This window comes from Haliaeetus albicilla, chromosome 10 (genome assembly GCF_947461875.1).
Source record: "Haliaeetus albicilla chromosome 10, bHalAlb1.1, whole genome shotgun sequence".
NCBI lineage: Eukaryota > Metazoa > Chordata > Aves > Accipitriformes > Accipitridae > Haliaeetus > Haliaeetus albicilla.
Genome location: NC_091492.1, coordinates 20,557,505 through 20,574,229, shown reverse-complemented (window position 1 = coordinate 20,574,229; position 16,725 = coordinate 20,557,505). Strand labels below are relative to the sequence as shown.

General features: G+C 40.1%; 1 protein-coding gene across 3 annotated transcripts in view; it reads right to left on the bottom strand.

Moving 5' to 3' along the window:
- Positions 1 to 3,889: 3,889 nt before the first annotated feature.
- The window catches only part of SMPD3 (sphingomyelin phosphodiesterase 3), a 125,303-nt gene continuing 112,467 nt past the window's right edge, over positions 3,890 to 16,725 (bottom strand). For all 3 annotated transcript variants that reach the window (XM_069793718.1, XM_069793719.1, XM_069793717.1), the window contains 4 exons: positions 16,608 to 16,697; positions 15,676 to 15,739; positions 10,107 to 10,269; positions 3,890 to 8,609 (listed from right to left, as the gene is read on the bottom strand). In XM_069793718.1, coding sequence (XP_069649819.1) covers positions 8,508 to 8,609; positions 10,107 to 10,269; positions 15,676 to 15,739; positions 16,608 to 16,697 — 419 coding nt within the window. In that variant the 3' untranslated portion in view covers positions 3,890 to 8,507. The remainder of the gene's footprint in view (positions 8,610 to 10,106; positions 10,270 to 15,675; positions 15,740 to 16,607; positions 16,698 to 16,725) is intronic.

Here is a 16,725-nt window from a genome sequence, read left to right as displayed (position 1 = left end):
TTGTCAGCTGCTGGGACTCCAGGCCTGGACAAGGACTTCTTACACTGGGTATGGAGCCACTGCCCAGCATTTAACCAGACACTCGGCGTTTTTTTCTGTCAGGGTATAGTAAATGCTACATTTACAGCTTCTAATTTGCTCTAACATTGGAACACACGGATGCAGAACAGTGAGGCCAAGGGTTTTTGCAGCGAGGTGGAAGGACACTCAAGGTCAGCTGTGGGCAAGAGTAATCTCACCAGGATAAGCACCGTTAGTTCAAAAATGCCACAGAGTTCCAAGAACACTAATCTAATAATTAATGAAGTAGCTACAGCATGAAGTCCTCCTTATGTGCTTATTGTGGGATACAAGACATGTTTTTTTTAAAAGTCCAAGTTTGCTGTGGCTATAAATAGCTTTCTCGGCAAATATGGAAAAGAGAAAGTGTATGTAACCAAGGAGTAACAGAAAATAGAGTTTAAATACCTCTTTCATAACAGTCTTATTTTGAGGCTGAGATAATGGACCAGGATGCATACTGAAAATTAGTTTGTCTTGTGTGATACACCTTTCATTAGAAATATATTTAGCATAGTGCTTGGCACCATGCTAGGCCTAGGATTTTTTTTCATTTGGTGTCTTGCGGACCTTGCAACTGCCTTTTGTTCCTTGATATCCTGAAGGTCCCTATTAAGCAATATAAAACATATAGTTTTGGCTTTGCTGAAGCTGGTGACAGTGTGGCAGTTGACTTCTGGAGAAGTTTTTTATTGTAAGGAAAGATGCAGCTGGAATAGAGGAGTTCTTGCCATAGTTGCATCCTGAACTCTGGGTGAGTCATTGTGCTAGGCATTTGTGGAATCACAGCTCACAGTTTAAATGTGTAGGGTGTGTGTCCCCCTGCTTTACAAACATGCTACTATCCTTTCTACAGGCAGCTCTGTTTCTCTGGTCTAACATTGCAATGTCTTGGCCATCATCCTCCGTTTTGTATTAATGCAGAAGGATTTGTATCAGTTATTAGCTAATACAGTGTTTAATGTGACTATCTGTGAGGCAAATTGCGTTTTAGCAGGGTGGAAAGCGGTCAGAGATATCAACAGTCAGTCTACCAATGACAGTACAGCATTCAGGATTACATTAAGGTTTCTATTGAGCTCATCAGGCTGACGATCTCGTTGCTGGGATTTGGAAGAGTCAAAACATTTGCGAATAGGAATGGGACTTTAAGGCTTCTGGTTGCTTTGGACACACGCTGCCAGGACATGAGGAGCTTTAGCAGAGCTTTGGAAAAAACCTGTTGTAACAGATATAGCACAACAGCGAGAACTATTGCGAAGCTTTAGGCTTTTGTTGCAGTGTTTATACGGATAAAGGCTATTGTGGCACACCTGGCTTACCAACCATACTGTGGCACTTGAAGTGGTTTGGAGTTGTTCTGCCGGGTTTGGCTTTGGAGACATCAAAGGTTTACATAGAAAAAGCAAAGAGAGGGTTTGACAGTGGTGGAAACTGTGCAAGTGTGTGTTGGTGAGTACAAGATATTTATGTGGGGAGTGAGGGAAGGTGAAACATCAGTTTATGGACATTTCCAGAGGAACAGAGTAAGCAGATGCTGTTTTCCAGGAATTATGCAATTTACAGACAGAAAAGCCAGCTGAAAGCTAGTTTGTTAATGGGAACATTGGGAAAATGTCCCTTTATTTTATGTGATTATATTCAGTTCATCCTTTAAAGAAGGCTGTAGCATTTTTCTACTATGGTTAATCTCCTCTTTTGATTAGTTTACTGTTTAGATGGTTCTTGGTGCCTAGGAACCATTTTCCTTGGCAATGTAGTGCTGGGTGCTGTAAAAAAGACAGGAGGACAATGACATGGTGTTCTGCCCCAAAGAGTCTGTGAGTCAGACGGGAGGAGGGCGAGAGGACATAACAAACAGTGAAGGCAGGTGGATTGGGTTCACAGGTTGCAAAGGCCTCTATCAGTGTGAAAGGCAATGGTATTGGCATGGGCACTGCGGCATGTTGTAGGGCTGAGCACAACCTCAGCAGCTCGTATGATTTGCAGTAGTATGAAATGTTCATCAGACCTATAAAGGGGTTTTGGGGGGTTCAGGGGAGGAGGGAAACGAGATGTTTCCCAGACTAAATGTTGATGGAGATTCCGTGATCTTTTTGGGTACACAGACCCAATGTGTAACAATTCTCAGATACTTTTTTTTTTTCCTCCTCTCTTTTTCTTCTAATCTTACCAGCAATTAATGCACATTTCTTCCCGTTCACATCTAATGGTTGTAAGGAGCAGTTGTTAAATCTGCTATTATGTAAAAGATGAGAAAGAGGATTGCTGTTTAGCTGCCAGTCTTTCTAGCAAGCCCCACTCACTGATGTCACAAATGGCTGCTTGGAGCCTTCCTTAAATGTCAGGGAAAGTATGGAAGAAAATACGAAGGGCTTACAGATTTGAGGAGTGGTAGATGGGAAATCTGGAGTAGTCAAAAACAACACTAGAGGGTAAGAGCATGTCTTCTGAAAGGCCATGAAAATGTAGGTGAGCAACTTGAATTTGCTGCAACAAGGAGAATTGGTTATGTCAAAGTATTAAATAGTCAAAGAAAAGGGAGAGAAGAGTAACAGTTTCAGCAGCATTCTGAACAGGAATTTTGGTGGGAGAGGGAGGTTTGTGTTTTAATAGGTGCTTTGCCAAGAGAATCTGTACAATAGCCAAAGAGGCAGATGGCATTGCAGTTATAGTGCTGACTGACAGGCAGCTGTGGGCATGAGTTCATAATAAACTACACTACAACTCCTGGGGCAGAGGGAGCAGGAAAAAGTTACAATTTTCTGTACTTGTTCTTCTTGGTTAGATGTCTGGAAGATGCAAACTGTCCAAGAAATTATTGTGTTTTACCTTGTGGCTCTATAGCACTTCATAGAGGGGAACCCACTCATGAGCTGCTTACATAATAATGCAAACTGTAACAATGGAAAAATAGATCAGAGATTGCAGGAGAGGAACATACTAGGAATCCACCAGTGGAAAATGAAGTCTGTCAAAGTATAATGCTGTGGTAGCATCAGAATGCAGACAAAAATCACCTGTGCAGTGATGGAGAAAGCTGCAGAGATCCATGTCTAACATCCTGTCTGACAAGATGGAGTGGTTCCTTCCTGAGCTAATGACAAGAAACTTGTGCACTGTACTCTTCCTTCATCACTTGCATTGCACTGATTTCTTCCTTTCTGCTTGCGGAAAAAATAAATTCTTCAAGGTGGGGTTCCCTACTGGCTTTTATAAAGGACTTTGTGGCCTCTTCAGAAAGACTGAGCCAGTAAAATGGGTTCTTTTCACTTGACATTGTTTTGTTAAATCACTGGATCTCTTAAGGATGTATGTGCTGGGCAGGGGGGGTGTTTTCTTTTTTAATTATCTTTGACTGACAGTATAAAGGTAAAACCCTGCTCTCCACTAGTTCAGGGACTAGGTAACTGTTGAGATGTCAAGATGCACAAGTGCATAATAAGAAATCATTCTTGTGAAGTGGTCTTACATTGAATGCTAGTAGAATGCATATCCTTGTAATTAAAGCATGGGCTTGGTGCAAGAGGCGGTGTTCAGGTTTGCAGCCTGCAGCAGGCACTGTGAATGTTTGCCTGAAGGTTGCATGCCTTGAAAACTGAGCGGGGGTGTGTCTGTGCAGGGGATGTTTGAGCAGTAGAGGCCAAGGTGGAGGGTGAGTTAAAAGCACTCCTTTCTTTCACCCTTTATTTTCTGCAGATTCACTAGAACAGGCGCAGCACAGTAAGACTGTACTTGAGCCACCCACCAGACTGCACCTTAGAGTCAGATTTCTGTTAGTGCCATCAGACTCCACATTACAAAACTAGAAAAAGTGGACTGCACAGAATCATTTGAGCCTTGAAATTTTATTATCTTGTTTGCATCAACCAGTTATTCCTTTCAGCACCAATAAAAGACAAAAACCCCTCCCTGTTGTTCAAAATACCTTGTTTTTATCAGGTCTGAGATTGTGGTTTTCTTGCAGGCAAAGAAACCAATGAAAATATTTAAATTTTTATTTTTTTAATACATTTATAACAAAATGTCAGAAGGTGTGTGCTTACCATATAAAAACATTAGGTTCCAGAAGGATACAATACCGAAAAATCATTGAAATAAAAAAGGTTATTCTTATTATAGGATTTCTAAACTTCAGCAATAATACAAGTTTTTAAAAGCATCAAGATTATATTTAAAACAAGACGGCATGGAAAAATGAGACTTTCAGTAACAATTTGACCCTCATTGTAATGGTGATAAAACTGGGAGTTTTTCAAAGTGCTTGAATTGTATTTCTGTTCTCATCCTATAGTGGCAGGAGGAGGTAAAAATGCTTCATTTTTGAGCTGATGATATGTGCTGACACCGATGTGCTGCTGTGTGGTCCCAGGGTAGCTCAGAGACCAAGCTGGGGACAGTCAGATTGGCTTAATCTGGACCACCAAACAAAGGCCATTTTAAAAAAACACAATCTTTATTTCAATTGTAAGTTCCTTAAATCTTACTGTCTTACCCAACAAGTAGGACTGAGGGTCTAGCCAGGCTAGCTGAGAGTGCTTCTGGGACAAAACATTGTTGTAATACTAGCACAAGATAGGTAAACTTGTTATACCAGATGGCTTTCTCAAGGGTTTCCCTACAGCAGGCTACACCTCAGCAGGCTGCAGGCTTCTCTTGGAGCCAGTCTGTGGTACAGTTCATGTTTGGTTGCTTTGGACAGTTTCTATTAAGCATCCAGTTTGTGATGGGATAAAACGAGCTGGCCACCACTTGAATTAGTTATAGTAAATGCTTTTTCACATAGCACAAAGCTATACACTAGGTGCTACTACCCTGGTCCTCAGTGGCTGAGCTGTGGTGTAAAGCATCCCTCAGAGAAACAGTGCACAGATGAACTGGATCTGAATATGCCTGAGAGACTATGTTCTGTAGTTTGTGTTTTTGAAGTGATCTAAAGATACCAACTTTGTAAGGACCCAACATCCTTGAAACTTCTGGAAGTTCTTAGTTTTTGGCTGTCCTTATTTGTGTCTTTTGTTCACTTGTTCTAGAAGTGCTGTTGTAAAATGCAAAGTGGACATGAGAAACAGAAGATGTTATCTAGCTTTTATAAAAACAGATGATGCTTCATCTACAGTATCCCTGTTCAGTGGCAGTTATTAAACCAAGCATAGTGTTATCACCCACTTCTTGAAGATACCTGAAATTCCTGTACAAAGTGGGGTAAGCATAGTAGAGTAAGCTTAACTCAAATTTCTTATAAATAACCTCCTACTAATAAATTGGGTCATGCTATCCTTAAGCAATGTGGAACTGAGATCTGAAAAAGCTATCCAGGGTTTGATTTCCTGGGCATGTTCTCCCTCCCCTGCTTCCCCCTTCCCCCCTTTTTTTTAAATGCAAATATTCTATTACATAGTATCTCTCTAAGGCTTGTAATGACTGATATCCTGCTGGTACAGGCATTGTCTGAATGATTCTCTGTGAGATAGTATATGAACTGTGGTAGTAGTGGTGTAGACAAAACTCGTTCTTCTCCAGGATGTTACTCTTCTGGAAAGGAAAGCCTGTTTGTTACAGTTTACTGGTACACACCCTCTCCCAGTTCTGCAAGCATACCAAGGCATCAGAAGGCACAGGATCAACGCAGAAAAGCAAGGAACATCTGTACAGTGGTGCCACAATGCTGTACCTCCCAGCATCACTCTTGCAAAGTTAGATCCTTAAGACAGTAAATTAGTAAGAACTACCTAGACTGATTAAATGTGAGTGTATTGTTTAGAGAGAACATTTTACAACTATCAGTTTCTTGGTCACTGAGAAACTAAGAACATCGAAATCTAAAACAGTTTACTTCAAATTTGAAAAAATATTTCTCAGTGTATCTCAAAGTTGACAAAAGTGCCTGGTTTTTAGTTAGCACAAAGCCACAGAACTAATTTTAAAGTAATTTAGACCACATCAGTTTTACTGTAAATAATGTAACATTGTTTGGCAGTAGTTTTATGATTATATCCCACACAGTGTCAAATTCAGCTCCCGCAACTGATACTTAGTGAAGTTGATATCAAATTGTAATTTACATTGTTAGGAAAGCTATTAAAAATACTGTACCTTATGTTTAATCTTACTACTGAGAAATTAGCTGCTGGACAGCATACAAGTTGCTACTGATACTGTTTGCTTTTTTTTAAAAAGGTTAATAAAATACAAGCAAGGTAGAAAATAGGATTAAAAGCATTGTTTCAGGTACAAGTTTTTCTGAAATGGGTGGAGAGATAAGAAACCAGAAAAACACATTGCACATACGTGCACCCTCTGTATAAAGAGAAACATACAAAGTGGGAAACTGGTGGTGCACTGGGATAGTACACTAAAGTCTCTGATGCTGTAAACTTGAATTCCTAATTTTATCAAAAAGGGGAATTGAGTCTGGTTCCATTTTTGAGTCCCCATGGGTTACACTTGCAGACTACCCCATGGTTTGGCACAGAACACTTTTAAGAGGCAGTCTCTGCTGAAGGGATGCCAGGACTGGAAAATGAGGCATAAAACCTGTCAAGGCCAGGTGCAGTGGGAAAGTGTGAGCAGTGACCTACTACCTACTTGGAATTAGCCAATACTGTTAGTCCAGTACTTTCATGGCTAGTAAGAGTTTCTCTACTTGCAAAATCAGGCTGATCTAAGTAAAAGTTCCACTGTTTACTGTAGCTAATTGAGCCAGTACCAGACGCTGCGCAGACTGGATTTCCAATTTAAATCTATTCTGATTTAGCTCAAGCTGATTCCTAGCAGGTGTAAACTAAACTAAAACAAAAGCATCTTCAGGAGTTTGTGACCAGTGTAACTAAAAGAGTTTACTTAATGGAGTAAGTGTATTAGATTAACTCTTCTCTTTTTAATGCAGGGAATTTGTAATGCAAGAGGAAATAACACTGAAATTGAACAGGAAGTAGGCAGAAGAAACAGTTAAAACACAAGGAGTCTCATTGTTCTCCCAGCAACACAAACCCTTCTGAATTTAAATCCCTAAAAAAAAATGCCAAGTCTCATTATGGACCTGATTCTCAGCTTTTCATTATTTTTGTTAAGGTTACAGAGGCTACGTAGGTCAGGTTACAGGGATAAGATGGCAGAGGGGAGCCCCACATTAAAGAGCTGTGGTTGAAAGAACATACAAATTAGATGGCAGGACCCCTATTAAAGTCTGTGAGTGCATAACAAATGGAGAATTGTGTCTCACAGATATAAACAAACCCTCTGCTCCTAGTTACCTAAGGCTGAGAGTCACAGTTCTATTCTCTGCTCTCTAGCTAGCCATGCTACGCTTTCCGTTTAAGCATACTGATTCCTTTAGAAAATTGTTAGGTTATCCTGCCTTATCAATCATACGCTGTTCTACACTTTTTCCCCCAAAATGTCACTTACATTTATTTTAACTCTATATCTAGCATGCATTTTACAAGCTATTTCCCACTTACTCTTTCTAGCTAAGGCAGAATGTTGGCTCTGGTGTTACCAATGGTACTACAGGAATCTATTCACTCTACTGTAACATACATATCATCCCATACTGTAATTCAGAACTGCCCCATGTATGGGAAGGAAAGAAAAGACATTACAGGGGAATTATATTTCTTCTTAAGGGAATAAGTTGCGCTTAGAAAGCTAAAGGCCCAATTCTGGAGTCATTATTCAGACAAAACACTTCATGATTTCAGTGGGAACACAGTTGGAATAAGGGTAGAACTGCGTTCTTAAAGTCTTAATTCCAGATCTTTTAAGTATCCTTAAATCAGATAGGAAAGTATTGGTCTGCAAATTTAATAGAGTTTTTGTCTGTTTGTTTGAAGGCCTATCTGTAATGACAGAAGGGTTTGCCAGTCCCAGAATGCCTTGCTTTGGCTGGTATCTGATTTTTGAACTCACTTCCATTCTGATATTCCCCATGGTATCTTACTATTTTATCTCAGAGTGGCATGCAGTGCGGGCGCATGCTACTGATGCAAGCACGCTACTACAACTTTTAACAGGCTAAAAAAAGAAAAAAGCTTTAGCTTCTTAGTTATACAAAGAAATGATGCAAAAAACCATTGAGCAGCACTAACTCACAGACTAATTACAAACTAAATTGTGCTATATATTAGTATAAAAACATGTTTTAGTAAGAATGGCACTGGTTCAGAAGGAATTAGGACTTCCATCTTGGCTCCGTTCGGTCCACAGTGAAAGCATTGTAGTACAGGCCTGCCCTGTTGCCTGAGCAACTTGTGATGTGGCTTTTGGCCACAACCCCTTCCATTTCTTCCCTTTTTATATCCGTCATTGTTGGTACATTCTGGGATTAGCCCGGGTCAGGTCTAGTCGTCTTTCCTAACATGGCACCAGAATAGTTCGTTCTTATCCTCTGATATTTTCTTAGTATCGTTAACGTTTCCCTCCTAATCTCTCAAAGCTGGTCAGTTTTAAGGGTCATCTTCTCCTGTAGATACCATGAGACGCATTGCTACTGGTAGGTGGTCTGTCAAGCCTGCTAACTGGGTAATAAAGCTGAACTCTTCCACTTCCTGCAGAAGGAAAACAAAAGAAAGAAGGAACTGGAAAACTGATCTGTTGTACCACACACCAGGACTCTGCTTTTATGCCTCTTTTTAGTTTACTTTGAGCAACCTTACTGTATTAGTGGATGTATGGGACCAGTCGAGCTTGGCTGGGCTAATGGTAAACTATCTGTCACACAGGACATGGCAGTGTGGTGCAGCTGATGAGGTAAACCATTTATACAATACACAGTTGAACTAGTCTGGATGAAATTTGTTGTACCTTTTCCTTCCATTTACAGTAGCATCTGTGTTGTTCCAGACAGGCTTATCTGTAGTGCTGCAGTAGGTAATCCATGTGTGTAAGGACGCACTCACCTGGGAGGAAGGGCTGGCCGTACTGTACCAGATAAGGCATGCAGCTAAAAAGGAAGCCTGTCTTCATTAGATTGCGGTGTTATAAACTTCATGGAAACTTAAGGCAATTGGGAACCCTGCTCCTTGCATCTCTGGATTTCAGCCTTTGTTCTGGCAACATTTCATAAGACCAAATTAAAGTTCTGTAGGAGATACTGCATGCTTCCCAGCTTCTGAAAGCTGGATGGAGCAACCTTAATGCTTACTTGATACAATGCAGTTGTCCCCTCCTACAGGCCAGGTACTTACTTTGCCAGTACTTTGGGAATTGCTTGCAGGAAGCGCAGATATTTTAGCTCTCTTTATGCTGCCAGCATGAGCCTTATCAAGACCTAATCTGGGTCAAATCTATTCAAATACTGGTTTTGTCGCTGTTTGTGCAAAATATAAGAATGGGTTTACCACACAGATGCGCCATTGGTATTTGTGTGTCTGAAACAGGAAGCCTTAAAAGAATTTAGTGGCCAAGCTGCTGTGTCCACAGAGTGCATGCAAACAGCACAGACAGATGGAGGTATCGTGCACTAAGCTATGCTGAAGTGCTCTATTGCCTACTCTTCTGCAACTGCAACTGCAATGGGGCATGGTAAATAAGTGCGAACTGGTTTCTCATTTTCATCCTGGAATGCTGTATAAGGCAAGGTTCTACACCAGGAAGCAGACAGTGCACTGCAAGTTCTCGTTCTGGTTAGCCTGTGTCAACTTCTGCCTGTGTATCACCGACTTGTAACTTAGGTAGGTTTTCAGAGCCACAATAAAAGAACATCCAGGCACTTGAAAAGATTAAAAAATATTGATACTGCTGGCATGGAAAGCATCAGCCAAAACACTTAGTCTGGCAAAAGTTTAAAGAATGGAAACAAGGTTTTTCATTTGTTTGTTTTTGAAGAGCAGCATATCTACCAGCGTTGCTACCAGAATCCTTAAACTCAGATTTGTTTATGTAATAGGTTTACAAACTTGGTACTTGCATGCAGAAGTAAAAAATAGCAAAGCAGCAGGTTCTCCGTGCAGTATGAATCTGAACCCAAGCAGAACAGGCTGCAGTGCCATCCAGACAAGTTTGTTGTGTGAGTTATGGCTCTTTTTGTGAACTCTGAAACTCACCACTTTCCATTCCAGGTAGAGACCTTCTTCTGTATAGAGCATATAGTCAATCCTCCTCCCGTTTCCTTTCAATGATGCCTTCCTCCCCTTTTGACTGGAACTGTGGTTCTTGCTGGTGGGATAGACTAAGTATCCTTTCCTTCCTTCTTCACTTTCCAGCACCCTATTTCATTAAAAAACAAAACAAGTGCTTTAAATGTTTGCTCATTCTGTTCCTTTGTGCATTACACTAGATTCTCTCCAAACCCCTGGTATGGGTAATGCCTGTCCAAAAGGACTGTTAAAACTTGTAAAGCACGTCGTCTTCCAAATGTGTTTTGCAATACAAACCTGTACTAGCTGCTGACACTGCTCTTAGAGCCTCATGGCAGGTTTGGCATTACTGGTGCTGTACTGGTAGACCTACCCTTGTAGCCAGGAGAACAAACATCTGAGTGGAGAACCTTGCTTGCCTGCTCTCTGTAGTATATTGCAGCCCACAGCCCCTCCATTGATTTCCAGTGTTGTTGAATCTAGCAGAGGAGGAAACTGTTTCATGGATTGCTTCAGAACAAACCAGAACACTGTGATACAAACCTCTTCATTCTCATCAGAGCAACTCCTTCTGAAATGAAGACAGCCAGCTTTACAGGCAGAGTATGAATGAGGAATGGTTTTCAGGAACACACATTTGGGCATGGGGTAGTTGGTTTTGAGCAAGCCCCAGCATCAGATTGCTGTGTCTTGGACCTCAAGCTCTTACTTCACTAGTAATGACAGCCTAATTTATTTGACTCCTGTATGTGACACTCTTCAAACTCCTCTACAGAGATGGACTTACTCAGCGGGTGTGTTAGTACTGCCCCCATCTTGTGCGGAGATTACCCAGCCCAAGCCCATACACAGAAGCAGTCAAAATTAAGAATCAGTTTTCTAGGTACCAGTCTTGTGTTCAGGCAAATAACCTGCAGCTCTCCCATTAAAATTTGTAGTTTGGGTGCTTAAACCTTAACACTAGGTTTTACACAGAAGACTATTAAAGTCCCAAGCAACTTGATCTAAGTTTGAAGTTAGCCCTGCTTTGAATGTGACTTTGGACCAGATAATCCACAAAGGTCCCTGTCACTCTATTCTTACAATAATTCTCTGTTGTTCTGCTGTTCTCTATTGTTTTGCTGTTGTATTGGATTTAAAAGGAAATGTGGTTTACCTTCTTGTATTCTATTTAAAAGATCTACCAAAGGAGCGCTAAAGGCAACAGACACAACTGTGCACACAAAAGCAGGAGTTGCACACGGTAACTGCATGTGTAGGATATTATGCAGACAGCTAATATCAGGTACAATCATCGCAGCTGTTTTGCATGATAACTGTGAATGCAGAGAGGGACAGATTAGGTTGTGGTTTTGCTATCTGGCTCAAAACACAAACAAACTACTTTCAAAACCACCTCCTTGAAAATAATTTTCCTTTACTTACCTGCCAAAACCTGAGCTCAAGGTTCTGTGGTTTCCCTTGTAAGAGTTGATTACGCCATTAAGCTACATCATCAACTGTCGCAGGAGAAACACTGAGCCATGAACTTGGGTCCTAGCAGGTACAAAGCCTTTAATTTCACCTTGGAAAAAAATAAGATATTTTTGATCACCCAGTTTTTAAGACTTGGCTTTGGATGGGTTTTATGGGGTTGGGTTTAGAAATTTTTTAATGCATGCACGTGAGAGTACAGAATGAAGGAAAAACAAGAGACAAACACCAGACTCCCGTGCTGTGTTTTAATGTTTGAGATTCAAATGGTTTCTTTGTCAGATTTTGTCTCTTTGGAAGGATCTGAATGGTGGCAGAGGGGGATACAGCACTTGCTACAGTTGATTAGGTCTCAGTAGTGTTATAATCTGTAAGTTTGGGTCAATTGATACATACAAGAAGTACTTTATGTGCCTTCCAAAGATAACAATGACAAAATTCTGGTCTTACAGTTATTTAATCAGAACTTTCCTTAACTCCCTTTGAATGTAGTGAGGTATTGAAGGTTCTTAGAGTTTACTGTAACCAGTTTATGAAAGTAAGCTTCCGTTATGTATTAGTTTTAGACCGTCATCTAATAGCTTGCATTAAATTAGCTTACTGTCTGCACCCCGTTTGCAAGCTGATTCTACAAAGAGCTACTGCAAATGATTCACTTCCTGAAATTCTCTTCTAGAGGTTCAAGAAAGCAAGCTCTTTGATGGGACTGACCTCTTTCAAAAATTGTATTTATATTTGGCAAAGCTAATTAAGTAACAAAGTAGGAGAAACTGCTGATTAGCGCTGTGGTACTACTGCAAAAAAATCTTATTTGCATTAATTTAAAAGATGAATTTGTTTTAGCTTCAGTTATGTCCTTTTAAAAGTCTGTGAATGCTGGGTATTCACTTAACCAGCACAACTGCTCATGGAAGGGAAATGTTAATTTCAAATACATGAGGAAAACTAATTGTAAACGTGCATGCGTCTGACTAAAACTTGTACCACTTCATACACCATGGTTTGCTGTTTGTCTCTACAGGAAGTAGACACAAGTACTGGACATCTGGCTGTGCGGTGCTAACAGTTAAATGCTAACTACTCAAGTGAACATAACTGATTATGACCGAGTTTCACAACTAAACCTGAATTTTGTCAGAATAATCATCTTAATTCATAGGACACAAAGGGAGGATAAAAAGTAATTGGAACTTTATTTTTATCTTGAAAGATCTTCAGTCCTAAATAACTCCAAAGTTTAAGTATTGAAATTCTGTCATGCAGCTCTCTGGCCAATGGTTTGTTTGTAGTGCTGACCATAGCTGCAATGAACAAAGGAGCATGAAAAGCAGTATATGTAAGGGAGCCATAAAGCAAAACTTAATCCCTCATCAAAAAGCTCGAGGGACCATCTCTCATTCAGGCGAGAAGCACCCGAGTTAAGGAAGACTTTTCTTACTGGTGTTGCAGCCTGTCACCCAGAATTGCGAGCCACACTCCAGCAGTGGCAACTGGAAAGATTTGCATTTACATCTTGTTTCTTAGCTGTGCTGTCCTGTGCCAGACTCTGTTCAGGGCTTATTCCAGTGCTTTGCTTGAAGGTGACAATCGTCTTTGTGAGATGAGATTATTTGTGTGCATTTCATGCAGCCTTTCTGAGCAGAAGCTTGTGCAGCTGCCAGCACTGTGACAGGGCCCAGATTTTAACATCTAGCTTATTAATTGTTCTATAGTTATAAATGACTTGCTCATTATTTGTACCAAGTATGTTCTAGGCCGATGTTTTATGTATGCTGTACTTACTTAACATGAAAGAAATATTTTAAGAACTAGTTGTTCTGCTGTTTTTATGGCCTAATTAGTTTAGTAATGTGAACTACATTTTATTTATAAACTAGGGAAGAGTGCTGATGAAGAAATAATTCTCTGTATAGCTTACATTACCAATTTAAATGTCTGTTTTCAAGGTCTGTAAAGCTTGATCAAGGTTTATTATTGAAAAATTTGAGAACAGATCAATTTTAGGCTGTACCCTGTTTTGCTGTGTAGATGAGTGATCCTTGTTAGCTGGACAGTGCTCCACAGCTTCTGGGCTATTTAACATTTAAATGTCTTTAAAGCCCAGATTCCATTAATGGCTTTAAATTTTTCTAAACTTACTGGCAATTTTTATGTTTACCAGTCCCTCGCAGAAATGGAAGGACAGGCTCTCTCGGCCTCTCATGGAAGTGGTGTTTTCTCTAATATATAACGTACATATGCAGATCCCTGTTTCTCTGCAGAAAAAGCTAGTGGAAATTCTGGTCTAGTAGAGGTTTTTTCATCAGTTTAAGAGAATTATAATGTATTGCAGAAAACTGAAAGCCACAGTTAGTAGGCAAAAAGTCTTATGTATATTCTGTTACCGACACTCAAAAATATTTTCCAGTTATCTCATACTGAGGTGCTGTACATACACATAGGTAGCAGAAGTAATACTCATAAATATTTGTTGATGATTCGATAGCTCTTTATCTATCAGTCATGCCTTTGTCAGTGGAACTTAATTTGCTGAATACAAGTAACTCTTCAGGGAATAAAACAAAATACCCCAAAAGTAATTTTGTGACAGATTGTCTCAAAAGGCTGCTTGAAAACACAAGGTGGGGTTCTTGGTTTTCAGGGGTTTTTTAAAGAGCTCCAAGCCTGCTCTTGGAACCATAAAATAGATGTTACACCCACATAGAGATTTGCATTTGCAAACTTCATTGTAGGGCCAAATTACCTTACTTTTGCTTTCCAGAAATCCCTTTCACATGTACCAAATTAATGTTTTCAACATGTGAACAGAAATGCCTGGAAATTTTGCAGGCTCCTGAATGTGCAAAGTGTGACTTGCTGTAACAAATCCTTATTTTGAATATAAACTAAACCCAGACCTTATGTCTAGAATTCAATTTCTTTGTTCAAAACTGATACAAAGATGACTTCAAGGGGTAGCCTCACCTAATACACTTAACTGTCCATCTATACCATGCAGCATACTGTGCTCAGTAAAACTGCCACCATAAACTGTGCCTATATAATGTACCATTTCCATTATTTGTGTTAACTGAAGCAGACTCATTAATTCAAGTAACTTTACCTCTTTAGTATATTTTGGTAACGAACAGCTAGAACATCTTTTATAGTTAGTCACAATAGCAACATACTTAGTCCACTAAACTAGCCTTCAAGGTAGAGAAGGTGCAGAAAGGCTTATCACATTCATTAAGTGCTGCTCTAAAATGTACGAAGCTTATTAATTTCTCTCTACTGCCATATTATTTAACAAACAGTACAGGTATTCAAGAAATTTATCTTAAGACTTCTGCAAATTAAGTTTTCATTGTATTTCTCATAAGTCCACTCACTCAGAGATACCTGTTTCTCAATCTCAATATCAAACACTCCCTAAAAGTAATGCTGCACTGGTATCATTGATAGATATTAAGCCATATTCCTAGTTATGTCTGATGTGCTATTTAACACCTCTCTATACTTGTGAGCTTGCTGGTTTAGGTGTATCTAATTCTGCAAGCTTTCTAGAATGGGTAATTAGTTGTGGGGTTAGGGGTGGTGTTTTAAACTTTATGGGTCTTTTATTTGAGTGGAACTACATTTTCTTTTGTTGCTGTCCTTTACAGTGTCGTGACCACGGAACTGGCTGCCTGCAGAAAGACTTTCAGACTGCAGAAAGGTACAACTCCATGTACCCTTTTTGGTAGTGCTCGGAGTTTCTTGTCCAATGGGCCTGTCCAGGCAGGATCAACTCTAGAGACGCAAAACCACTGACTGCCATTGCTCTCATCTTTTCACCCATTGAAGCCAATTCTATTAGACTTGGAGAAGCAGACACTTTTTCTTCCTTTTTTTTTTTCCTCTTCCCCAAGTACACCCGAGTAAAAATTTATGTCTGGTTTTGGGTTTGTTTGTTGGGGTTTTTGGGTGTTGTTTTTTACAGTCCATAAAACACCCCTCTATTTGTGGAATGTTAAATAGCAAGCAATGAACTGGCTTTTTAAGGAATTGTCTAAAGCACGTGGGAGGATTAGGAATTGCATACTTCTGTAGGTTATCTGGCGTGCACACTTCTTCATCATACAATCCTTCAGGATCCAACAAGGTACCTGCAAACAGAAAGGGAGATGTGACTGTCCCAGCATACCTCCTGTGACTTGCCTTTTGGGAAGCTTCTGGGGGCACAGGTGTGTGAAGACAGCATCCATGTGGGTGAGAGGGGACCGCTCTGACTGAGAGCACTTCGTGTTCACTTCTCCTCTATCCAGATCTCCCTACTGCCTCCCACCTTTCAAAGCGTTGCCTCTGCCCTTCCAGTTTCTCAGCCCCAGTGTCTCTGATTTTTTTATTTTTCTGTTACAACAGAGTAAAGCCACATTATTAAACAGTTCCACATTCTTACGCTTAGCATCTTCACACTTATAATTGCTGCTCTAGAGAAGGTCTAATTCCTGATCTAAAACTTCACCAAGTTCAACTGAGGTTCACCAGGTATGAATATCTTGGGAGTTCCATTAAATCTTTTATAAGATGAACCCTACAAGTTCACAGAGTTATTGAGTTGCTTTGTTACATCCTCAGTTACAGTATTTATAGAACACCAAATGGAATGTTCTGATCAAAAGCTGCAGGCTTTCACTGCATGCAGAAAGTACAGAAACAATAATTTGGCTTCCCCCCACCCCAAAGTAATCTAGAGATTATTTTAAGAGTAGAATAGGTGTGGGAAGGCATTCAAGTAGCTTGATGCATAAGTTCTAGAACATGGACTGAAGTTTAAGATCTCTGTTTGGTTTTTAATTATAATTCAACAAGACACTGTTAAGGTTTATAAAATATATGGTACAGAAATACCCCTTGTAAGTATTTGGTCTCCACCAAATTTACTGCCCATTAGCTGAACGACCTGCTGCTTAGAGATGTCATTAGTGACAGACAAGTAACTGTTCAGACACTGATGGCTAGAGAAGGTCTTACCAATTGCCCATGGTTTATCCTCCCCAGGACCAATTCGACATGGGTCTTTGTAGTGTGTAAACAGAGAATGCTGTTGCTCCAGCTTGTCCTCTGCAGGGAAAGAACCAGCCCAAGAAAA